The sequence below is a fragment of the Catharus ustulatus genome, chromosome 4 (assembly GCF_009819885.2).
Source record: "Catharus ustulatus isolate bCatUst1 chromosome 4, bCatUst1.pri.v2, whole genome shotgun sequence".
Lineage (NCBI taxonomy): Eukaryota > Metazoa > Chordata > Aves > Passeriformes > Turdidae > Catharus > Catharus ustulatus.
In genome coordinates, this window is record NC_046224.1 from 72876057 (window position 1) to 72903744 (window position 27688).

Sequence of the window (27688 nt, forward strand, 5' to 3'; positions counted from 1 at the left end):
TTCTAAGGTAGGTAGAATGCCTACTGAGCTGTAGGAAGAGAAGTAAACTCACAGAGCTATCATTAATTATGAAAAACTACATCACCTGGGCAAGAAATTCCACTCTTTTCTCCTTCCAACACTGACCTAACACATGAAAACTTCTTCAGATTCCAACAAGCTATAATTCTCCCTTTCCTAAAATAAACTCATTTTTTAGTATTATTTCTTTGTTCTGTGATCTCTTGGTTGGTTTGAATATTCATTATTTTAAAGTTTACTTAGAAACCTTTCCATGAAACTCCAGAGCTTGTATCAGCTGTTGCTTATACTTTTTACAACTTTGCAATGATCACATATGATTAAGAGAAGTGGGGAAAATACAGCATTTTAGATTTCATCCTTCTACTTGAATAACCAAAAGAAATTGGAAAAGGCACAAAGAAACCTGCAGTGCTTTGCCAACTCACACCTCATTCTTCTCAGCCTACATTTAGAAAGTTAGTTCTGCAGCTTAAACAAGCTGAACATTTACTTGTGTTTTAAATTCTGCAAGAACTGGTGCCTCAGCCACCATGAGATGTGACAAAGCACACCCCTGTGCAGAAGTAAAGTTCAAGTGAGATTTTAAAGCTGCATTCGTGTGTTTGCCTCAAATCCACCATTTGAATTGAGACAATATAATCCTGCGTTTCAGCCTCCCTATCTCTGCTACTGGGACTAATCATGAGGTTTTGCAAAATTCCTAAAGGAGGAATGCCAACCAACCACTCAGGTTTTGCTGGAAATGAGGGTGTGGGGTTTCCCTACAGAAATTCTCTCTGTGTGCATCACTGAACTGAGCTGGGTTTTACACAGGCTTCAGAGAGAATCCCACAGCAGGTTAAAAATCATCAACTGAGAACTTAATTTACAATTATGTGCAGCTTTTGTCAATGATGCACATAATGATGTTAATGATTTTGTCATTAGTTGATGAATACAATATTGCTTGGCAAAAAAAAAAAATTGCAAAAATTATGTGTGCTTTCCTAGAGTCTACAATACAATGAAACAAGGATGTTTTGTATTTCTGTTCTGCAGGAATCATGAGGGAATATAAAAACAATCAGAGTGCTTTTAATTTCCCATGGAGATACAAAAATTTGACTCAGTTCTGGAAAGCAAGACAGGGCAAGCAATTGAAAACCTAATTAACAAAAAATTAGTAAAAAACTTACACATTTTATTCCGAAAAATTATATGGGTGCAAAATGGATAAAGATTTGTAAGAAGCTAAGAGAATTATGGCATCCAGATGTGAAAAGGGAATGTATAACAAAGAACATACAAAAATCCAGTTATAAAGTGAACTGCATCTCTCCCTGCTAACCTGTATGACTGCTATATTGATGTATCTCACAAAAGCTGTGCTGACACTTTGATCACAAATAATTAATAACACTCATAACTACTCTAATATTAGGTATTAAAGGTTCAGAACCTCTCAAGAGTGCTCCAGAACTCCTAAACTTGTAAAAACAGCTAACACATTAAGGATGCTTCTGAAGACAACCAACCACTTATGCCAAGCCTAACAAACTCAGATAATTTAGACAGCTCTAAGGTGGGTCTGATGAAAATCCATATTGACTCCAATTTCACTGAGCTAAGAGCAGAGTTTTAATGGGTTACATCCTACCAGCTGTGAATACAAACCTCCTTTAATTAAATGCAGCTTCACAAGTGCATTCTAATTTTAGTTAATACAGAGAACACTTTAGATGACTAATTGTAACTGCAATTATTTTGCCACACACCACATAAAGAGAATAACTTCACAACAAACCCTGAACCTTAAGACAATGAGTATTTTGGAGTATTGAAACACTAAAGGTGTGCACATAAACTAATTATGAGTTCTCAGACTTCAGATCACCTCCTCCTCTTGTTATGCCTGGGATCCCTGGCCATCCTGTCATCTCTTATATATAAAATATATATTTATATATTTATATTATAAATATTATATATTTATATATATAAATCATTATCTCAAACTGTGACAGGGGAAAAAAAACTGAAGGGTTCAAGTACTTTTTACCCCACAGCAAAAAAACCCCAAAACAATCAGATGCCTCCAAAACCAGATCCTGTGGGAGGAACCCTGCACAAACCCACTGCTGAGAAAGAAGAAGGATGTCCAGCCAGTGATATTCACTGCTTTCCAAAACTGAATAAAGCAAACACTCAGCAGGGTTTTGAAGTGTGGACAACAGTCCAGGCAGCATCTGGGGCTGCACATGGCATCACTGCCACCCTGCAAATGGCTTTTCTCTCTGCTCAACTGGTAGAAAAACACAGGATTTATCTGAGGCTTCTTTCCTAGCTTCACAACTAGCACAGAAGTCATTAATTAACATTAAATTTATTGCATGGAAATTTGAAAAACAGAGGTTGAGAACCCTGCTAGTAAGGAAATTTTCTGCATGTAAACTCAGAGAGTACAAGTCTGTATCTTTATTACTTTCAACTTTTGTTTAAAAATATGTTTCCAGTCTTCAAGGCATACATTATCTTCCAAACCGCAAAACAACATGATGCTACTTTCTGGATTTTGTAGGCAATTGGTAGGTGCCTTCTAGTGCTGCAGTTTTCCATGAGCTGAGTGGGTTTCTGGGCTAAAACTGTTGGTGCTTCTCCACTTTCTGTGAACAAAGTGTTCACCTTATTATTCTGCTGATAATCAGGACAGCAAAGAGGAGCAGCAGATCTGAGCCATGCAGGGTGGCTGGCAATGACCTTACACATTAAAAAGCAATTTATGGCATATAATCCTGTTTGTCTAGGTAGTGATTTTAAGAGCTGGAAGAAAAATAAGATAATAAAAGACAACTACAAAACCAATTTCTTAATTCTACAGAAAGATGAAAATAAATTCTTCTGTAGCAATCTGAAGCCCGTGGGTTTTCACAGCCAGGGATCTGTGCTAGTGGCTCCATGTTTGGAAATAAGCAGCACTTAACAGAGCTATAATTTGGTATTTGGCCCCCCTCATTTACACAGTGGGAAAGGAAAATTAGAATTAAGACTGGGCAGGAACCGATTTTTGACTCAACTCATATTAGCAACAGTATTAGACTCCAGAGAGTCCTTCTGACACAGAACAGAAACTTCTCCAAGTTCCCTATCTACTGACATGAGTACAAGGAAGAACTCTCACCTATACCCCTTCACTGTCTGAAATTTTGTCTGAAACCTGGGGTACTGTTTGCACCCCAAACTTTTTTCCATTCCTCATTCCATTCCACTATCAGGTGTGATGTCACGAGTTATCTCTGAAAACAAAACCACCTAAAAAATTGGTTTGGCAACCACACCAAGCATTCTCCTCCTTTGTAATTAATTCTCTGTAAGTTCCGTCACCAACAGTTTATTTTTGTTTTATTGTGCTACAATACACCAGGCCTCTATCTATTACATTCAGAAGTGAAAGATTTCAGGCTGTACTGTTTGAAGACATGAGTAAAACCATAGAAGAAAATCAGTTTTGTATCCAGGTACAACCCATGGACCATTTCTAGACACAGTCATCTTTAGAAAGGATTCAACTCATTACCCTTGAATAGCTGTCAGAAAAGGCAGACTGCTATTAGCTGTGGTTCTACTTTGCCAACATTCACAAAATCAATGCTTTTTAAATGGTGTTGCACTAATTCAGACAAATTCACATCTGAAAACTGATGTACAGTAATTACATATACAGCCACAATAACCATATTAAGATTTTAAGGGCATTTAAGTAAGTGGAATAGGAGGAATGAGAAGTAGAACAGCAGCCTATTTTTTCCAAATATTATTTTCACAGGAAACTCAAGTGTCATTAATCAATGAAAGTAAAAGAAATCACAGTAACTGGGTCATAGAAATCTCAATTTCTTTCTCAAAGACTGTGAAACAAACACTAGGCTAAAGGCATTTTCAACTTCTCTTTTGAAAGAGAAGTGTGATAAATGTAAGACACATGTTCCTAAATTGTAATTAATTTTGCATATTTAACCTGAGATTGCTTCCCAGAAAATGAATTTCAAGAGAACTAGCTATGTAATTATTGCATTCTACATCACTGTTATGACTAACAAGAAATTACCTTGGGTTTTTTGCTTGCTTGGTTGTTTTAGGGCTTAGCTGGTTTTATTTTTTACTGTTGTTGTTTGGGGGTTTTCTAGTTTGTTGTATTTGAAACTGGTTTTCCTGCATGGACTTAAATATGATCATATGAAAGTTGAGATGGATTTTGTTACTGTTCAGAATACATCTGTGACTCTCTATTTTTCCCCCCAGCAACATTAATAGATTAAGACACTTTTCTCATTAAGTAAGTTTTCTAACGTAGATCAAGGATTCTTCCTGCCTCATGAAATATTTAAAACAACAAAAAGTTTCCAAAATGCACTTAAGGGAACTTTGCAGTGTTTCTTACCACATGGTAAGTCAATTATTTCAATCCAAGTTTCTGACATTAAAGAATTTGCTCAATTACAACGCATTCCAAAAGTTTATTTTTCCCTTGCAGGCTGGATTAATCTGCTGAAAAAGCACTTCTCAGGGTTAACATTTTCAATGACTAGCTAAAGTATAGGGTTTTCCCCTTATTTAACTGTTAACTACTGGGTAGAAGGGTGACAGTTCTTGTCTGTCATCACTGATCAAAGCTGTTTTCTTGGGCTCCTAGAAAACTTAAGGTACTTCTTAATTTTGTGGCAAGTGCACTTCTTTCTCAGGAAAGCTGAAAACTATTTTTAAAAAACTAAAAATGCACACAATAGGCTCATCAGCTTTATCCAATAAACCTAAAAGTTGGTAAGAACACCTGGGCATTTACTTTAACCTCCTGAGAAACTGCATGAATGGAGAAGTAAAACATAAATTAAGGTGACCCTAGAATTCCCCTAAACATTTACCAGGAATTTTTCTAGGACTTCTGGTCCAATGTCACCTGCTGTTTAGCACAGGGTCACCTCCCACCTCTCCCACTGCTTCTTGCACACAATTCCAACTCTCTCTGTTTCACCTGGAGAAATCCAGACAATAGTTTGTGATGGAGCAATTTCGGCAACAATGCCTCAGCAGCCACTCAAGGTTTTGCTGTTCACACAGATCAGAAAGCGCAATTTGAGTAGGTGCAAGTCATTAGATCTGAGACACCTGACAAAAGTTACAGCTATGGTGACAATTGGTTTGAGACACTTTGGCTTCCAAATTAAATGTGGAGGGAGTCATGTGCCCTGAAAAATACAAAAGCTTTGTTTCTCTTTTTCAGTAGAATACTAACACATAGCACTGTCTAGTACCTTGTGGAATAACTGGGTTATTTTAGCTCTAATTGATTTGCACATAAAGACTTACTCTGCCCACAGGGCTCATTGGATGAGCAGCATAATCTGATGCCAGATTATAGTTAGTTGCTTCACATATCATGCTTACTGGTCGCTCCTTCTTGTCTTCAGATGACATTGCTGCAGCAGTCCTGAAAATAGAATATGTAATAGCACTGGAACATGCTGTGTGTGCAGACTGCTAATAGAAAGCACCCCTAGATGTGGCCTTGTACAGCCTATGTCCTACTTTTCCAGTTTGAAAGCAATTCACACTTCATTGCAGAGTTACCTGCACCATGTTTTAAACTCCAATGTATTATAGATGAATTTTCAGATGTTGCTTAAAAATAGAATTTCTGTATTAGCACAAGGTGTTGGTGGGAGGGAAAAAGACAGGAATGAGTGTGGGATGGAAATGGGAAGAAATGCTTTCCAAAGGCCCCCTCTGGCTTTGCCCCACTTGGTTGAAATTTGGCCAGTTCTGGTGGTTTTCACTTGAGCCACTGTGTGATGTGCAGCAGCAATGGAGGTGAGTAGGACACCCAGAACCCAAAAATCCTGAGATCAGCTGTGAGTTCCATGCAGACCTTCTTGTATTGCTGTGTGTTCTACAAAACTAATGCAAAGAAGCAAATCCCAGTCATTATCCGCTGATTCAGGAAGTGGTCAAGGAAATAATCGACTGAGGAGAAGCTGTCAGGCAAAACATGATAGATTAACAGCTTGTGATTGTCCCTCAGTGATTATCAAATCTATCCCTTTCTGGAAGTTTATTTGATTGTTATATAATATCTAGGTAGTTTACTAAAACTACAGAATAACTCAAGTGACAAAAGGAAATTCATACAGTGCATTACTGTGATGCATTTCTATCATACAACTAATTTGAGCTATGGTTTATATCTTAAAAATTAGCATAAAATATTTATCAATACTTTCAAGTAATTTAAACTATCTACACGTTCATCTAACTTGGAAAAAAATAATATTGGCACTAGTTATCACTGAATCTTCCTTCATTATTAGTGGGCTTTAAAGCCTGTGTTTTATAGAGTGAAAAAGAAGGCACTTACTGCTCATTCACAACAAAAATACAGTTGTCCTGCGATGGCTGTCCTGTCACTGGATGTTTGCAGGTTACTTTTCGTTCATTATGACTGTGAAAGAGACAGAAAGAAAAGTATTAGGCAATAAATTCTGATTTTCCAGCTCAATTATGTATGTCCAGTACATCAGATGTATCATTTCAGTGAAAACAATTAAGAATATTTCATTATGGCATATAAAAACCTAAGTTTACCGACTCACAAATGCCTTACATATATATATATATATACATACACTAAAAAAAGGAGAGAACTAGTGTTGAAGAATCTTCATTAGTACTTGGAAAATACTGGCCAAGGCTCTCTTCAGTGGTGCCCAGGGCAGGGCAAGGGACACAGACTGAAACGTGCCCAGTGCCACCTGGATGTGAGGAAAAGCCCTGTGAGAGTGGCTGAGCAGTGGGACACTGCCCAGAGCTGCTCATCTCATCAATGTCATGCTTTCCACCCTTCCTGCTTCTAAAAACAACCTGAATTTAACAAGACTATCTTAATATTCTCCACTGGATCATAACAGTTTGCAATTATAGAGCATTATAAAAGTGGCCTCCAAACAAAAGCTTAATTTAAAAAAAATGCACATTACTTTCATGGTGAATGAATGGATCACCCTTCATAAACCTGGAGTGCAAGATTAGAAAGGCAGCCCAATTCTTTGCACTTCCTCCACTGGGATTTCAGAAAGCTGCTAATGCCTAAATGGAGAGACTGTGTTACAGAGCTGGACTGATGAGCAGGCAAGGGCCAGCACTTGATCTCTGCTCTGACTTCAACAGCTTTCTAAGTTTAGCCCCTGAAGGAGCTGGTGTGCAGACATGGATCAGTGACAATGAGGAGACAGGAAAGAGACACTGAGGACAGTCTGTGCCATCCCTAATTGCTGTGGGTATACAATGCCTCCCAAGGAAAGCAGCCCAGACCCAAGAGAATTTGGATTCAAAACATCCAAACATCCCTGAGGAAGCACCCAGGTTTCTTTGGTTTGTTTGTTTTTTGGTTTGTTTTTTTTCTTTTGTGAGTCCTCTTTTTCTTCCCTTCCAAAATCCCCCCTTTTTTTCCCTCTCTGCCATTTCAGAAACTCTCACACCGAAGTGAAAAAAAACAAAACCCAAAAAAAACCTTTGGAATGAGCTGCCCAAAACGTTCCCTTCTTGTTCCCATTAAACCTTGGCAGGTGACTGGCAGGTGACATCCATCCATGTGGAAATAACTGGATCAGGACTCCTGCTCAGGGACCAGAAATGCTCAGGTGCACCTGAGAGGAGGCACATGCCATGTTTGGTGTGATGCACCTCACTGGTGATACAAGAACTGGGAAGCCACACAAAACCAGGAGAGGAGGAAGGGAGAGGATGAAAAAGCGAGAGAGGAGAGCACAGGAAACAATATTCAAGAATACTTTGCTTCAGGTTTGAGTCATCTATCAAGTTAGAGTTCCAAAACCACCAAGAAAACCTGGAACAAAGCGCAGTTTTTTCCTCACTAGTCACACAGATGTTGAGATGCACAGGAGGCAGTTGAGATCCCATGAAAAAGGCAGCAAACATCACAGACATGAACCCTGCTCCTGTGGATTGTACAGAACTTTGGCTTTTCTTCCCCTCCACTGAGACACAAGTGAAATCTCATGGGGGAACACTGCAAATTCAGCTTGTGCAACTAAGAGTGATGACTGTAAATATGTCTAACTGGATGAATAGATTTTAAATACTTCCATCTGAAAACTTTTCTCATTACTCATCTAATTACTGCATTTTTGGCAGTAATTTAGCTGATATTTTGACAAGGCTCCTCAAAATACTTGCACAAGGTGTAGTGAAGCTTGATAATTATTGTTACAACCCTCCCACATAACAGCAGGTTAAGGCATTTGTTTTAAACTCCTCTTTGCTGAGTACAGAGAGTTTTATTCAAGCTTTGATATTCACAATCAACATCCAGTTTAGACAGCTGTTCAGTTATCCATACATTTCTGGATACACACACACATTTAGAATTTCATTTATTATACTACAACAATCTATATCTATATATTGTATTTATAAATAAATCTCAAGGGAAATAAAGCAAAAATCTATTTTTTTTAAACTGAGAACTCTAATTTCAACTTTATATCAAGTCCAATGTGTAATTCAGAGTTCAACTCTGCATATTTGTGTGTCTGTACTTTTGTATGTGGTAAGAGAGTGATTCATTTTGACACAGCCAGCTAGAAGCCAGTGTGCTACTTTTCACTTATGCAGAGATACAGCCTCTTCTCCTTCCAGCTTTCACCATGTTTTGAGAATACAGAATAACCACACTCAAAGTCTTCTGCACTTATACTGAAGGCCATAGTTGACCCTTACTATTTCAGAATCTGTAATAATGGCATGCTAAACAATAAAGACAAAGACTGAAGAAAATTCCTTGTGTGTTTCATTACAATTCATGACCATATTCTTCAACTTGGTAAGTAGCACAAACTATTCCTTATTAATATGTGCTACTGGAATGTCTGTGATCCAGAAATCTACACTAAGATGATATGAGATAAGCATTTCAATGCAAAATAAAAAATAGTTCTTGCAGTATCAAGATAATATTCTGTTTATGATTCCAGCAGTGATTTTATATCTGCCATAAAAGAATCAAAGCAAACTAAATCAAACCAGCAATAATTAGGAAAACACACAACCTAACCACACCAAACTAGCCTCACGTGATTAGACATCTGATTAGATACATGACAGATATATAATCAGATATCTCAGTGCAAGATAACTGATACCAACCTAACAGCACCAATTTAACTTGACCCCCTTTCTCCAGGATTTTCAAACCTCTCCGTTCCAATCCTTTCCTCTGAAAACTGCAAGCTTTGGTATCATTTATAAGGTAGCTTAGTTCTGGCACATGGACAAGCCCTCAGAGCAAAAGGATTTATCCTGTTCAGGTTAGAAACGACAGCAACCTTGAATTTGACTCATGTTATTTGCCTTCTTATCTACTCTCTTTCTCCCTTCCATTCTTTGAGACTCCTAATCTCTTTAGAAGACAGGATTTTTTCACTTATTTTCTAGACATGTCCAAAAAAACCTTGTTGTGTAGTTTTAATCCACTCACTAAATGTACAGTCAACAGCAATCTTTTTGTTGGCTTAATACAATCCAAGCAATCCAAGGACTACTGAAAAAGAAAAAAAAAAATCCCTCAAATATATCATTCAGAGATGTTGTTCTATCTGTAAGCAGCAGCTAAGCACATCATTCCAGGTGCAGAGTGAGCCAATGCAAGTCCTACACAAACAGGTTTCTTTGTTTTCATTCTATCTTGTGTTTACAGGACTGCTGACCCAAAATGCTGTGTACCAGTGTTTTGTTCTAACACACATTACAAAAGCCAGCCAAACTGAAATTCTGATCATTTTGCTATTTTGAAATTGCTATCATCTTTGTCAGTATGTTGCATAGGAAATTACGCTATAAAACTGCAGTTGGAATGGGAAAAGCAGATCTATAATCCAGTTGGGCAGGATGATGCACACAGCTGAAATGAAGGGTTAGACTGTTCTTCCTCTGGAACAGAGCAGTTCACTCAAAAGTGGCCACAAAGATCAAAGTACCAGGGTGGAAACTGTTGGTTTGGGGTCTCTCCATTGAGTGATTTGGTTGAGTTCCCTGTCCTCTCAAAAAAAAAAAGAAAAAAAGAAAAAAAGCTGGGGCCAGAACTCGCAAAGACACATCTGGTTTTCTCCCACTCAAATTAAAACTAGATGCCACTTCAAAGCTTCTCTCATGCCCTTTCTTTGTAGCCTTTATTTATGTGTTCCTCAGTGCTTCCCATTTGCTCGTTGTCAATGTGGCCATCAAAGCAAAGGCTGAACACAAACAGCATCACAAACCAGGACACAACTTTTAGGAGGCCTCCACATCTTTAATTTAGAAACACTGCTCCCTTTGACAAATGAGCACTGAAGGACATATCTCAAAAGAATGCTACATCAACTATCTGCTTCCTAACATTTAGTCTATGTCTTAAGATTTACAGACTGGCAATCTGATCTCTATTATGTATTACTCAATCCCTATACATCACAAATATACTCAGAGATATTTCTTATGAGAAGCAGTTTTATGCATTTGTCAGGAAAAAACACTTTACAAGATGACAAACAAGGCAAGAAGACCAAGATTACCAGAGCAATAAAGTCATTCTCTCTGCATTAATGATGAATTTTTGCACAGATATTTCAAGGCAAGGTTCAACTGGAAACAAACCTAAGACAAGTCTAGGCCAGTTTTGTTTGGCTTCTGTGCAGCTTGTCATTCCTCACCAGGACAGGGGGAGTGGGGGTGAATCAAATCAGCAATTTCTGCCTTGGGAGCTTGCTTTGTGGCATAAGATTGTCTCATTTCTAATGGCAATAAATGCAGTAACCTAACAGAGAGTTGTCTCAACTTGGAACAAATTTCAGTAAATGCAGTTCCTACAGAACTGCAAGCAAGGATGTGGTCTGTGGCTATACTGACACCTCTATTTTACTAAATCTGTAATGCCACATTTTACAGCAAACAGCAAATGCAAGCACTTTCTTGCCAGTGCTATCATACCCTAGAATTAGGAGCCTTTTTCCAACTAAGGTTTTGAAATGGGGCTGTACAGCTCCATGGGGGAACACCTGAGCATGGTACCTGAGCATCAGGGAGTCCCAAAAAAAGGGGGGGAGAGACAAGTTACAGTGATAGCAGCTTTGCTATCTGTGCTGTTGCTGTGGTGAAAAGCATCTGGACATTACTGTACATACTCCAGCTTTTCAGTTATTTTTATTTTCCAAATGATTAAGCACTGCTGCCCCAAAATTACAAACCTTCCTCTCAATGGGACCATTCCAAACTCACATTCATATCCCCGTGCAAACAGCCTTTTCTCACTTGAGCAGATATGATTAACATGCTCTTATGATTTATTTCCAGTGTAAAACTAACTTTATGTTAGCAAACATTACAAAAAAACCTCTTTCAAAATGCTAGGATGAAATACTTGCTAAAATACCATGTACTCTGTTACAGATTGAGAAGGTTTTAATAAAAGACTCCTCTTTCTAATAAATACTCCATTGTCAGAAAAAGTTACAGTTTCCAGGGTTCTCAGAACTTTGTGGGAGGTGTCTCTCATTCTGTAGGTAATATATCTGGGAATTTGTAAAATATTGAGACTCAAAAGCCATTGTGGTAATTTGTGAGATCAATTTATATAACATATCATTGCCTATGAAACCCTGGGCACAGAGTCTAATACAGTACCCTGATAGTAGCACTGCAGATGAAGAACATTTTAAATTCTGTGATTATTAGCCTGTATTAAAAATGACTAACACACTGTTTGCTATTTCCAAAATCTCGCTTTTCTGATGCAGGAGCCTCTCCTGAAGAGGTACAGAGAGTAGAAGTAGTAAAAGCTAACTTGTAGAGAGGGCAACAAAAAGCCACATTAAATTTAAAAAAACCCCAACAAATATAAAAACAACAAAAAACAACCAACCTAAAAAAACCCCCAAACAAACAAAAATCTCCCCAAAACAAAAACCAACCAAAAAACAAACAAACAAACAATTCTGTTCCAAAACAAAGACAATCTGTCTTTGCTGTTGGAGTTAGACCACTCAGATTAGCACACCAATAAATTGGGACATTTCATTAATATGGGTTAATTGCAAACCACTAATTGGTATTTTCTTACATGTGTACAATATTAGAGGTTTTCAGAACAAGAAATAAACCTGACCTGAATTTACAAGGGACAAATCAACATTGATTGCATGAGCACAACTGTACAACACTACCAGAAGAAATTCATCACACCAAGTAGATCCGAGAAATTCAGTTCTCTTAGTCACCCCCTCTGCAACTACAAGCATCAAAACCAGTAAAAACTTTTAGCAAATGATTTCATGGCTACATACCAACTTTTACTGTTCAATTCAAAAGGCAGTTCTGACTTATGCTTCCATTTCACCCTATGAAAATTAGTGATATTGTACAAGAGAAAGCAACTCCAACAGCAATTCTTCGCACTAATTTGAACATGTTTTTCAATAATTATATTTAAAAAAACCCACTAAAGATACTTATAAGAAAAGTGAATGCAGAATATTTAGGTTGTTTAATACCAATTGATGTGGAAACAGTTGTGCATTTGTTCAAACTCCTCCTACAGAACTACAAAAAAGTAAGGCTCCTGAATTTATTGAATTACAAATCCAAGAGATAGCTAAAACCAGAAAAATATGTATAATTTCAGTGAGTTACTACCTCAAATTCAACAGCAGAATTTCAACAGACATTTGGTAGAACTACAGTGCTGCTCTGCAAATTTCTTTAAACACACTGGGATCAAAAAACCAGTATTCACTAACAGGAGTTAAATACCTTATTTATCTCAAGTTTTTTACCTTTGCTGGCATTGGCATTTGTATTTTTCTCTTACCTGGAAGTATTTATCATTAATCAGGTTGGTTTGCTTTATGGGATTTTTTTTTGTATGAATGGTGGGTTGCTTTGGTTTTTTTAAGCTTGGTGTTTCCTTAAGATTATGTAAATCACACCCATCCTTTAATGATCTTAAACAAGGTTATCCAGAAGTGTCACAACATTACACTGCCTGCAGACAGCTACACAACTTCCATTTCTCCATCCCTTCAGATACCTGGGAGTTGGCACTGTCACCATGCAGTCACACCTCTGGTAAACAGCCACTTCTACTAAATAAAACCACATTCCTATTAGTAACTCAGCAGAAGTTTTAAAAGAAGTCCATGCTTATCCAGCACTTTTATCAGGATACATCAGGGCATAAGTAGAGCCTTCCTAAATCTGCTGAGAGAGAAAAAAGGTCTAGCAAAATTCTGCTAAGCCATTGTCACCTGGGAAATGATTGGAAATCTTTCTTTTAGCAATCTGACAGAAGAAAGCTGAAATGTTCGTGCACCCACTTGTCTATCAGCTGTAATTGTGGCAACTATTCCGATATCCTGTATTTCCAGCTGTCTCTCCCAATAAATCACATTTTGTAAGAAATAAGCATTGAGGCTGAAATTTATAAAAACAATTATTTTATAAATGAACAGTCATCACTAAGACTTTAATCATTGGCCTTCTTAAAGCCATTGTGAGGATTTAATTGAATAATCTTGGTGGTCCACTGACAGAGCATATGCAAATACCCCAGAGGATAATTAATTGAAGCTTACAGCATGTGTGGGCCAGCATTCATCTTAGACAAAAGAGTACAAAGTCTATTAAAAATATTCATTGCCTGTGACGTAAAGTTCAAGCCCAGAGACACATGGGGCACGCAGTGTGGCACTGAACTGGAACACTGAACGTGTCCCTTGTCATCTCCAAGGTCCCAGCTCTCCTTTCTCTCTGGGTGAAGCCTCAGGAGCTGATCGCTTCAGAAAAATAATAATATTATTGCCTTAGAAGAACAGCAGCAAGTTGTTCTGCAAGTCTCCAAAAGAGTAAAACATTAGCAACAAATAAAATTGGTTTGGGATTTGCTTAACATCACAAGTAGATGAGAAATTATCTCAGGGTTTTCTCTGACCTCTCACATCCTTTAAAACAGACCCTACAATGTTTTTTTGAAACATCCACACCTAATGTTCATTTGCTCCTAAATCAGACTAACAATCCTGGTGCACATATAATGTATTTTAATTCAGAGGTGTGGACACCAATCAGACTTGTGGGGAAACTTGGAAAACCAATCTATATACAAATAATCCACAATAAAAGTAATTTTGAGAAAATTAATTGATTTTTAGAACCAGTCTACCTAACAAATAGCAAAAAAAAAAAAAGGCAAGTCAACCTAAATACACTAAAAGATTAAATCCTATTTCCTTAAGTAATGTTTTACTTCTTCTCATCTCAATGCCAAGTTTTTTATAAAATAAACAAAAACCACAATTTAGACAGATGGTTGAAGAGGCAGCAGCACCAATACTCACTATCAGGTAAGGAAGCGGAGTAGATGAAGAGTAACACTTTCTCTCTAATTAAAGTAATTTGGCCTTTTTAAATAAAGAAAAAAATCTGTATAATGGGTAAACACAAATTAATTCTTTAAAGTGTTATCGTTAATACACTACATTAAACCCCCAGACTTACTTTTTAGAATGTGCTTCATAGGTGCAGTCAGGTGTTTTAAAAGGTTACTTGGCCAAAGTAAAGCACCACAAGAAAACCAGGATAGCTCATCGCTCAATTTACCAGCTGAAATTTTAGAAACCATCTGATTTACGTCTGCCTCCCACTGCCTATGTGCACACTGTCAATCACTGTGATGCCTGCTGGTCCCACAAAACCAAACCCTGGGCTCTGCGAGTTCACAAATTTCCATTTGACACAAGTATTTCTTGGCTGCCTCCCCTTGTATTTTCACATCTTGGATTTCAACACCTACACAGATTGATCTGCATTATCCTTTTACTTCATGAATGCAGAGAAACAACTACAGCTTATTTACAAAGTGAACTGTCAGCACATCTGACAGCTCTGCAGGAAAAACACCCAGCAAAAATCACTATAATTCACTAGTCCTCTGGTTTTAACATCCTGGCTCTCACAACTGTACCCTGATCTCACAATACAAGGGAAATAACAAATAATGTTCATTAATAAAGACCTGTGCTGCTTCAGCTAACGGGACAGCAGGCTGTTCCTGCCAAGGGTAAACTGCAGCAGCAGAGACAATTCAGGACAACACCTCTTGTACAGACATGATGCTTCCAAAGACTTGCCAAACTTTTCTTCCTTAAATCCATGTAACAGTCAGGATCTGGGAGCTGTTTTTCCTTCTCAGGTGTTTCTCCAAGCTCAGGGTACAATAAAGTGACATGGAACTGCCTTTTTTGGCAACAGCTGACTACTGTGTAAGATCATCTCCAGCCTCAAGCAGGAAAATACCATGTTTTTAGTGTGAGAGTGGCTCATCTGTACCTGACATTTCTAAGAGTGCAACCACATGGCAATGAAAAATATCCTGGTGAAGACTCAGCTCATTGAGAAACACCTCCTGTGAGATGAAAAACAGTTCATTTCTGTCAGAGCAAGGGGTCAGGGACACAAAAACATTGGCAGACATCACACTCAACATCAGTCATTTCTTGTGATTTTAAAATGGCAAAGAAAACCCCAGAGCAAAGCACCCTCTGCAGTGCGTGGGAACATAATGCTTTATCGACTTCTTTAGGAACTTTTTAAAGTTTCTCTCATGTTGAATCTGGCTTTGGAAAGGACTAGTAAAATTGTATCCAAAGACATCAAATTAACTGATGTTTGCCATATGGAGTATCACTCAATTCTCCTCTTACCAGTAGAAAAGATGAACATAAGGAAGAGATTTGCAAGGCAGGGAATATTCACATGAAACCCAGAAGTGAAAACTCCTTCCCTCATTTTTGTTTTGTTTTCTTTCTGGATTACACACTGTATCAGAAAAGCAGATTTTAGGCTACATTTCAAGACCATAAAACAGAGGATTTGTAAAGGAATATGTTTTTACAGTATCTCTCACCTTACAGACTCTTTGCAGAATCAGCAACTTTAGAGATGTTCCAGATCTATAAAGTAACTATGCAGAATTTTTACAGATCTCCAGCTACTCAATACAGTTCCACTTGTTACGTACCTTCTGACATTCTGAATGGTTTTCTTCTGGTGTGCCAAATGAATTTCCTTGCATTCTTTATGGGGATCCAGCCTCTACATGGGTGCAGGGACTCCCTTTCCAAAGCATGCCAAGTTTTGAGATGTATTTATGGCCAGCAGGTACTTTAGAATTTACAAAGACGAAAAAAAAACCCAAACAACACCCCTGGTAATTCCTGGTTGAAAATACCAGTATTTATTTGCTTTAAAGCCAGATTCCTGGCACCACATAGCCCATGGAACAGGAATCACTCCTGTGTTTAACTCCTCACCAGGAGTTTTTTATCCTGGTTTTGTGCATCCTGCTCTGATGAAGGTGGCAATGAAATCCCTAGAGCTGGCTACTGGCTAGAGCTGTATGGACAACAATGTTATTCTTTAATAGGGGACATCACAATAAAAAAGACAGAGCCTTTGAAGGTACTTTTGAATATTATCCTCCTCTTAAGCCATTTGGATCTCATAAAGAAATTAATTTTAACAGAGGAAGCCTGCTTCACTTTTTCAAGGAACAGAAAATGCATAAGCCAAAACACATATTGGTCGAACAACTTCAGATAAAATTTATTTTCACTTTTTCTTGGAGAGTTCCAACCCTGAAATGACTGGCATTGCCCCACAACTAAAGTTTTTAATGATTTAATGCCAAGTTAAAAGCTTGATTTCATAGTATGTATGTTATAAAAGCAAATAAAATGTTAAGTTCCAGCAATAAATTCATCAGCTTCCCCAAAAGCAAGTATGAACAAGCAGTAGTGCCATGCCCTGAGTGTTGTTCATATTTTTCCTCATTAGGCAGGTATTTTGAGGTAAAGAATTTGTTCCGTGATCATGGCTCTAAACCACTTCACTGCTCAGGTGAAATCAGAAATTTGTCCCTTCATCTCTCCACCTCCCAAAGCAAACACCACACTTGAAGCTTTTGAAAATTTTTGTCTGCATGACAGTTTTCACTTGTTTACTGCCAAAAAAAAAGTTCCTATGGCTAGGTAAGAGAAACTGCAGATCACACTGAGTGTTCACACCTGGTGTTCCAGCAGGGATCATATGATTCAGGTAAAACAGGAGTTTCAATAGCAGAACCACATGTAACCCTCTTTCCCCAGTAAAACAGGCAGACTGATACACCTGAAGCAAAGGCAAAAGTTTCTTTCAATCATGTAGCTCAGTGACACACAGCTATAAATACATCAATATATTCCTCTTCCAGCTTATATTAAGTAGCCACACAAAGATATACTGTAAGGTTTAAAAAAACTTGTTCATATTTAACTGCATCCTTTTCTCCTTAAAGAAAAAAACCAACAAAAAACAAAAACAAAAAACCCCCCAAAAACCCCCCAAAACCAATAAACTCCCAACCAAATCTTGCAAGAAAATGGGAAACTTATGAGCTAGAATGTCACTTCTATGGGTTGGAAAAAGGAACTGGAAAATTGCAGCTATCACCACACTATGGCTCCATGTAGCTAACCAGCAAACCCAGAAAGTTTCATAGTAGCAACCATGAGTGAGTTAACATGTGCAGTAAGCATTTCTAGACCTACATTTAAGAAAGGAACCTCATTCCATTCCCTTTGCTTTTCGGGAAAGAATTTGAGCACATTATTATATGCTTAACTGAGTAATGTAAGAGTAGAGCTGCACAAGCAGCAAATTAGAAGTTTATGCACAATTCTAAATTCCTGTTAACAGAACAGCAAACAGCTATTTGTGCTGTTCAATCTACACAATTCCAAACCTAAAATGCTACCAGTACTTCATTTTTGTGCATTGCCTCTGCATTTATTTCCATCTAAAAATACATTCAATATATCAAAAAGCACATCTTTAAAGACAGTTGATATAACTGCCTATAAAAACCTATTACGGCTAAGCCAAATCACACTAAAAAAACTCAACAAAACAAGCCAGTGAAAAAACTTGCATTAAAATTTAACTCATCAATAAAGTTTAAAAAAAGGCACCAAGTAGGTAAGATAAACATCTCACTAACATTAACATTTATCTAAATTCAACATTAGAATTTATTTGGGAACTATAATGACACAGAAAATAGTTCTTCTATTGACGACAAGAGAATTTAAAAAGCGTTTCCTACAGCTCATTGTTTTCAGTTCTGGGTTGGGAGCCAAACCACCTACATGAAGAGTCAGAGATCCAAAGGAACTTCAGTGCTAATAGACATCCTCCAAATCACGTAAATCATAAATATTACATCAATTCTGCATCTGCAGTGCCTCATCACCACACCACTGTGCCACAGGAATTGCCAGCTGATGCATTAATGGAATTACCCTGAGCACAGGTTTCTGGAAGTTGATGTATTACATCCACGTAGCCACCCACAGCTCTGATTCAGACCATCCAAATTCAGTCTGGAATTCTTTCCTGATGAAAATCAATACCTAACTTTTACTGAGATGAGTTGCACTACTCCCCAGAACCTTCAAACAGATGAAGAAGACATTTTTGCATGTATTCATCCATCAAGACTTGTCATCATTAAAGGAACACCAAAAGAAAACAAAACCAAAGTGACACAGCAAAACCCTGGGCTTCCCTTGCTAAATCCCACCCAGAGAAGTGTGCTGCGATTTTCCAGCTATAGAAAATAAAAACCTTTACAAAACTGGAATCTGACAAGATTTCCAAATGTCACAGGACTGCAGCACTTCCACAATTAGACTTTTAACTTCCAGGGAAGAGAAAAGAAGACATATATTTTGTATTTTTCCTATGATGAAAGAACAATTACCTTTAAGTGGAAACTGAAGTGCTTTTCAGTTATTTAAATCCTAAGCTACAACCAGACACTGTTTTATTGGTTGGTTGGGTTTTTTTTCCAAAGAATTTTTACACTAACAGATTTTGCAGCTCAATATGACATCCCTACAGAAATAAACACCCAGCTCTGCAGGTGATATACACACAGATACACACGCTGGTTGGAAATGTACCTAGTTTTCTGTTTTGTGCCATCCACAATCATCTACAACCCCCAAAATCACATTTGAAACCTGGCATCCAGTAACATTGCCATATGAGCTGTGTGTTAAATCAGGTACCTCTCAAGTGTCTATTTGAAAATTTGTCTGTTTTTCCCATTCAGCATTGCAACTAATTAAAAAAAGCTCAAATTCCTGCTACATTCAATCTCTACGACAGATTCAGCAGAGAGCATGTCTAAATAAAAATCTTGGAAGTTAGACACAGTTACAGCAAGCAATAAACACAACTTCTACCTACAATTAGATTTCTATTTAAAATCTCAACTTGCTAAAAAAAGTTGTATTCTGCTTTGCATATATTGTGAGTTATTGAATGCTGGATTTAAAAAATCTAAAAAAAAAAGGTATTTTTTTCCAAAGTGGGAGGAAAAACAGTCATTAAAATATATAAGAATTACTCACCAGTCTCCAGAGATATTAATTCTTTACCACAAGCTTGACACACAAACAAGAGAACACATGAGGATGTGAGTGACGACCTCTTCTCTTGAAAGCTGTTTCCCAGTGAGTGCTGCACAATCCTGACCCAGAGGAAAAGCAACTCAGCTGTCAGGATTGCTAGACTCTGAGAAAGCTGATACCAGAGTGATGTCACTTATTCCTGAAATGTTCCTGCAGCTCCAAACTACTGACTCTCTCCTACCAATAAAATCTCATCCTCCACACGATGGAAAACAAAACGTTTAACAGCAGGATTGAGTTCCAGCAGGAGATAATTTTACAGATTTTAGCTGCTTATCACGAGCTTAGACAAACTATTACAGTCAGAAAAAGTGCAAAAAGGAAAAAAAAAACAACAACAAAAAAAATCACAAAACACAAAAAAGACCCCAGATATTATCTAAACATGCTCCACTAATTATCTCTAACCTGCAAAGATTTTCCTTCTGGCAGCAAAAGTCAGAAAACACTTCACGGGATGAAGGGGAAGAGCAAAGACTGGCACCACAGCACTGGGCATGTGTCTACAGAACTCCAGCTAATTCAGCTGAGAAGTTCTTGCCCTGGCAGGGTGGCTCTCAGCCTGGTCACCTTTCTCCTTTTTGTTGACTTCTTTCTGCCCCAAGGTTTGCCCCACAATGGAAACTCAATCCTCAGCAAGTAAATGCCCAATTCCATTTGGAAAGTTTTTCTTTGTATTTTTTTCCTTTCCTTAAATGAAAAGAAAAAAATAATAATGAGTGAAAACATAATGCTTGTGTACTACAATCAGGAACTTGCAATACTGAAATAGATGTATCTAAACTTCTAATGCAGCATAAATAAATCTTCACTGTGAAGAACACCCCAGAAAGGAAAAAAAGATCACATCAGGCAGTGCAGGAAATTCCTATACAAGGAAGGACACTCTACAGGGACCAATACTCAACTTGAAAAACATAAAGCAAGAAGGAGATGAAGAACATGAATAAATTATTTGGTGCATAAAATCCACTTTTGCATGAGTAAAAAGCAGAGTTGCAGTTGAAGGGATGGCTGGGATCTTCTATAAAATCCCAAATTTTAGACTAGAGCACAGATGTTTCACATTAAAACCCTAAACCACAGGGGCACCGTGTGGGCAAGCACCACCTTCAGTCACTGCACCAAGGGCAGTGCAAGCCTTTCTGCACAGAGAAAACTTGGATTTTTGTACATTTGTTAGGGAAAATATGGGAGCTGCAAAGAGACAAGTCTCACAGAAAAAAAAAAAAAAAAAGATGTAAATTCACCAGATAAATCGCTACTTAAAAAAAAAATTATCCCAATGTGCAAGATGAGAATTTCTAAGGAACGCATAAAGTAACAAACTGGAGGGAACACAGAGGCCTTCAAAGTGAAGAAATGGCAACTCAAGTTAAAACAACAGGAAACATTCTTCTGATAGGAAAGAACAAGGACTGGGAAAATACCCCAAAAGTGGCAGGCAGTCAAAAAAGGCTCAAAATGGGGTTCCTGAGTCACTCCTCAGCTCTCAGTGTGAGCAGCATCAAAAGCAGAAGCTGCGGGGCAGAAGGAACTGCAAACAAATAAATGCCCAGCCCAAGATGCCATGGAAAGGAAGACGTTAAAGAGAAGCAGCCAAAGGCAGGGCTGGGGCAGTGCCCAGTACACTCCTGCCCAGGCCCAAGGCTGCCCAGAGCTCATGGTGAGATCAGCAAACCACAGAGCCACAAAGGAGCTGCCTTCAAAACCCACCAGGGTTGAACCCCCAAGCAAAGTCACCTGTTTTGAAACAAATCTCACCTGCCACACTCAGAATAGCAAAAATCTGGAGTGCAAAACATGTGGAATGCTGTTTAAAAAAAAAAAAAAAAAAAAAGAGCCTTGAGCCAAATATTAACAATGCAGAAATGAGTTGGAAAATACAAGAGTTTTACCATCATGTGTTAAGTGGTCAATATTAGAGACAGTGCCTCCTCTTCTTGCTTGGCACATTTAATCTACAATACTGATCCACTGCTTGAAATCAAGTCAGCAATCTTCTCCTCCTTTTTTTGATAGCATATGATAAGTTTTATAGAAGTAATTAATCTCCTGTTAGTTCTGTGGCATTAAAGCCTCTCTTTACAAGAGCTGTGCTATTTCCAGAAGAATCTAAATTTCATTAATAGCCTCCAGCCCTGAATTCAGTGTTAAGATTTGATGAAGCATTAGCACATGACACTGGAAGACAAAGAACAAAGCAGTCAGAAGAGCAAAGAGCTGCCAGCTTTGAGACACGGTGGTTTAGTAGAATGCAAAGGCTGATTTTGAAAATCTTAATATTTAATTACATCAACTTTATGGTTTTGTCAGATTTTCAATTTAATTTAAAAAACAGGTATTCCTCAAGGCCTTCAAACTGAGATTGCAGTCATGCTCAAGCACCATAATTTCCAACAAAGGACTTTACTTCTTAAAAATGTAAGACAGCTAAGACAAATCCTAGCAGTCTAAATCAGAGTAGGACAACAGGACACACTTTGTCCCTGTTGAACTGGAGAGTATGGACTGTTCCACTTAACACAATTTGCTATTTTCAACAATTAAAATTTGGTGTTTTCAGCCAAACCAATACAAAGACAAAATAACATAATTGAGCCAAAGAAGCAAGGGAAAATAAAATTGCCCTGGGCACATAGGTAAGATAACCACATGGCAATCTTACCTGTATTTTCCACAGAATTTAGGGGTTGGTGTTCACATCTCATGACTAAGATCTTTACTAAATTTTTTCACTAAAGTCTTTAGACATGTGATTCAGGGAACAGGCTTTTGATTAGTTCAACAGGGTGCCTTATGGACAGCCAGTGTAAATGCTACAATATGCAAAAACCTTAGGTAAAAATGATGTCACACAGGAAGGAGGCTCACAGAAAAATGTCAGATGGTCAGGACTCTTGGTGCTCATCAAGTCCAACCTCATGCTCAGAGGCAAATCCAATGCAAGATCAGATTGCAAAGGCCCTCGTCCAGCTGAGTTCCAAAAATCTTCAAGAAATACACGGAGTCATTCTGTACTCAAGAGGCATGGGGTTTTTACTATTATTATTTTCATCTGTTAGAATGTGCTTTATTGCAGTTCATGACCATTGCTCTTTTTACAGTTCTGAAGAGAGTCTGCCTCATTTATGAAGTCCATGTAGTTAATGAAAGGTTGCAGTTTCTTCTAGCACATCAGATGCCCTGCAGCCTGCTACTGCTGGACTCACTCATGTTTGCCTGTCTCTCCCATACTGATGTGACAGATTATTCCAAAGAGATATTCCAAAGCAACAAATGGAATAACCACCATTTTCCCCACAGTTGACCTCCATCCCCATCACAGCACATCCTGCCTGACCCCAGGCCATTTCCACACTCCCCCACACTCAGAGACACAAAAGCAGCACATGAAGACCCCTCAAAAGCCTTGCTGAATTCAGGTGGTTTCCACTGCTTTCCCCTCACCTGCAGAGGCAGCCACTATAGGAGGCAGCCAGGTTGATCAGGAAAGATTTTTTTTCCTTGATTCAACCATGCTGGCTGTTTCAAATTACCTTGCAGTCTTTCACATGGCTAGAAAGAGTTTAAATGAGAACTTGCTCTTTAGTGTTCTCAGGGAAAGAGGTGAAGCTGACCAGTGTTTAGTTCCCTGGATTCTCTTTCTTACCTTTTTTTTTTTCTTTGAATACAGTAATGTTTGTATTTCTCCTGTCATCAGGGTTATCCATGTTGACAAAAATCACTCTTGTGGTGACATCTGTCAGCTCACTCAGCACCATCAGCTGTTTATGTTCTTAGAATAAGAATCCATAGCTGTTTCAAGCACCAGTAAAAAAAAATAATTTTAAAGTAAATATCATATTAAAAAAACCCAACTAACAGCAACCTAGGAGGGCTAAGGGCCTTAAGGCAGCTCATATCTGTCAAAACAAAAGAAGAGGTGGAACAACAAATGACCCCATAAGAAACACATCATGTCCAGGTTTCTGGAATGCTTCAGGATCTATGGGAGCTGCCATAGATACCTCTGCTGCACCCACAACCCTGCTGCAAACCCACCACTGGGAGCACTCGGGTGTTATTACCCAAACATTTCTTTAAGTTTGCTCTGCTCACATTTTAAGCTCCATACACCATGAACAGAAATGATAATGAATTTTAAAGCAGGAATTTTGACTGGCTGTTGACAGCACAGACAGAACAAGTTTTCCCAAAGGGAAAGCCCAACCTTGGCTTGCAACTGGAATGTCCCAAACATCAAAGAAGGTAAAGACATGTAATGGAAACTGCAAGCAGCATGAACATCACCAGTCCAGCAACCTTAGCAAGCAAAGCAAGGCTGAACAGCCCATGGGTTTTGGTTTTTTTTTAACCCAATCACAAGGACACATCAAGACACTGACAGAGAACCTTAAATGAGCTTGGGAATAACCACTCAGCATTTAGAGTTGTAGCCATTCTAGAATAACATGTTTACAGTTCATAGACAGCCTTTGATTCTACTCATTGAAAATGAAAAGAAACAAAGTGAATGTTTCCTCCTTCCCAATGCTTTCAGAGGAAGGGAACTGCATTTTTAGATTTACTGCTGAAAGACCTGGATTAAAGCAAGTGTTTGGCTAAAGTATGCATTAATTTTAAAAACATATACACATTTCTCAGCTACAGCATCTTTTATTAAAGCAAGCTGCACTCTCATGCTGCAGGAATTGCCATTAGACAAAACCTGATTATCTAGAGATTTTATTCACTGTAAAATATTTCCAAGCATGTGCCAGACATGGAGGACCCACAACTCATCATTAAAGGCTGAATTTTCGGAGATGGAAGGCAGACACTTAATCCATCCCCTGAAGCCTGTGACAGTCTTCTGCTCCCCCCAGTGGCAAAAATCCCAATATAATCCACCAGGAGGCCACTGAAGCAGCATCACACACCCAGACAGCACTGTTCTCAGAGGTTCTTCAAACCCAAAATTTCCAGTATGAAAAGGACTTTTGTTCTACAAAAAACAGTCTAACCCAGCATTTATCTTGATTTGTGCAACAAAAGCTTTTGGAATTTATTAAGTAGTTGATAATGGAAACATTTGAAATTATTCTATAATCCTAAAGCAGTTTTCTTGGGTTATGATAAAGGAAATAAAAAAAAAAACCCTTTAAAAATAAAAGTATTTTTGATACAAGTATTAGTAGCCATATTCTGTTTAAAAACAGTTACAGAAAGCTGTTGCCATGAAGACATTACTGCCTATTCTTATCAGCCTTCTAATGTTTTCCTTCTCTTGAGCTTCAAAAAGCTTTTAAGAAAGTGAGCATAATAAGAATACAGTAATTTCACGACTATAAGGAACATCCCTTTGACTAAAATTTTTCCCCGAACCCGGAAGCGCGCCTCATAGCCCAGTGCGCCTTATATAATGGACAAAGTTGCGAAATTTGCCAACCCCGAAGTGCGAGCCGCAATGGGGGGGCGGTGGTGCAGGAGCGCCGAGTCGCGAGGGGGGCAGGAGCGGACGGCCACGGTCAGCAGGAGCCACGCGGTTAGGGAGGGAGCTGCCGCCGGCCCCAACCCCGGCGCGGGGGAAACGAGAAGTGCGAGCCCACAACAGTCCCGAGCTGAGCAGAGCCTGCCTGGTGGCGGCATCGGGGCTGTGGCGGCGTGGGGAAAAGCCCGGGGGGGGCGTGGGCCTCTCAGAGCAGCACACAGTTCCCAGAGTGCAGGGGGAGCGTCGGGCTCCTGGTGCGGCACGGGGCACCCGGAGCGCTGGGGCAGCGTGAAGCTCCCGGAGTGCCAGGGGGATGTGGGGCTCCCAGAGCTGCACGGGGCTGCCGGAGCAGCGCGGGGAGGGAGGGAGCGGGCTGCCGCAGAAGCTGCGAGCCGCAGCAGCGCCGAGCCCCTCGCCAGCTGGCACCGGGGACGGGTGGGAGTGCCGGGGCCTGCACACGGGGAAGGCGCTTGGGGCTGCATTTAAAGGCTATGCCAATCTGTGAAAAATGTTTGCAAATTGAGCACCTGCCAGTAAACTCCACGATCATGGGATTCCGTTAATTAACAGTTACTTTGTTGCGCGCGGTACGGATCTTTGTGGCCAAAAAAATGTGCGCCTTATAGTCCGGTGCGCCTTATAGTCCGGTACGCCTTATGGTCGTGAAATTACTGTACTATTTCCTGACCGATGAACCAAATGAGTATTTAAGAAATAATTCAGACTGAATTTTGAGGATATATATCTTGCATACAGTAAACACTCTTCTATATTCAAAGACTGACTGCAAAATGACCTTATTTTAAATTGTTTGGCTTACATTAGTAGCACCTGTCATTACTTACCAGCTACCTGCACTAAGGAATGATAAGAACCCCAAGGTTTTGTTTCTTTTTTTAATTTCATGCACTAAGGTGAGACACTGAACCCACATTTGAAGAGCCAAAATATTAACACAAGACTTTAAACACTGTATGTAAGAAAATAACTCACTAAATCTCATCAGTCCAAACTGAACCCATTGCACACAAACACAACTTTATTATTAAGTTACCCTAAAACCTAATTCTAAAATTTACATGAGGTTTTATGCAGCCCAAAAGCTTTCCAACATAGGTATTGAAAAACACCTATAGGCTGTGCTACTTTTAAATACTTTTAAATACTTTTAAATGTGCAATATTTACACAAAGTGAAAGTTGTCTAATAGGTTAGTGAAGCCCCAAACAATGTTGCAGTTAATAAGGTTTAAACTGCACGTAAATAACTTCTATAATCCAACAGAGGGGAGCAAGACTTTCATTCTATATTCTTCTTTTTTTTCTCTTCCTAAAAAGGAAAGTGCTAAATCAATGGGATTGGCTGAAGTGGTCAAGAGAATCATGTGGTTTAAAACCACTGAGTTAATGAATTTTAAGACCTAACAGCTTTCTGAATTTCCTTTCCATGCTTGTATTTCAAATGTATTTTGCAGACTTTCCATGAGGATTAAGAAGATAGGATTAAGAAGCAGCTTTCTAAGGATTTTTCTCCACTGCCTCTTAATGATTTTGCAAATATTCATACCAGTGCACAGTGGCTGCTTAGCTTCACTGGCATGGTTTCTATAAGTACATTCCAGTCAGGTTAGGTCAGTCATTTTGATATCTCAAAAAATAATCAGGATATCAAATATTCACTACTTGAGCTAGAAAAGACACATTCCCCCCAATAATTATAACAATTAAATTCAATAATTATAACATTAAATTCATGTTTTGACAGAAACAGAATTACTGGTAACCAGCTTCAATGTCTAAAGGACTTGCTACACTCTGAAAAAAAACATGTACTTAGAAGTGATAAGTTTCTCTATTCTACACACTAGGAAAGCTTTTTCTAACATAGATGACATGCCAAAGTTATAACTTTAAACCTGTAAATTTTAACTTCTGCCTCTAGAGCAAGGACTGTGACGTCAACAGAATCATCAAAGGAATCTACTGTCTTCAAATAATTTATTTTCTAGATAAAGAGCACCAGGGTCTTACTGATAATTATTTCTTATTACTGTAATTCCACAATTAAAAATGTTTCTTCTATTTTCATATGATATGAGAAAGCTGTAAAGAAGTGGAAGTATATTCACCAGTCACAGAGTCTACATTTTTATCAGTAAGAATGCTACTGATGTGTGAATGAGGTCCCTCAAATTAAAAGTAAAGACAGTGTACACTTTTTTTGCAGACACTGAAATGCTATTCAGAGAAAAACGGTCCAGTGCTCAGTGTTCAAATTGTAAACTTTTCCTCAATGCCACAGGGATATCAGAGCTTTGCGGGGAACCAGCTGGAAACATTTAAAAACTATTAAAATATTTGTCTTCTAGTATTTTTCAAGGACTCAGCAGTACCGTTTTCATTTAATCTTTTATATAAAACTAAGGAGGTAACAAGACACAAAAAATTGAGCCTGGGAAGCTAAAGAGCTTTCTGGATCAGAAAGTCCAGAAGTGTTAGAGAAACTACACCATGGTTGTGGTGAGTGTAAAGCAGTGGCTGGAGGAACACACTGAGGTATGGTCACACCCCGTGCACTCACACTGCACTGACCCTGACATCTC

The 27688-nt window shown here is 38.6% G+C and overlaps 1 protein-coding gene across 1 annotated transcript in view; it reads right to left on the minus strand.

The window, feature by feature from the left end:
- Window positions 1-27688, minus strand: part of PLEKHA5 (pleckstrin homology domain containing A5) — a 149283-nt gene that overhangs the window by 56286 nt on the left and 65309 nt on the right. The window contains 2 exon segments of the mRNA XM_042779230.1: window positions 5368-5488; window positions 6413-6496. Coding sequence (XP_042635164.1) covers window positions 5368-5488; window positions 6413-6496 — 205 coding nt within the window.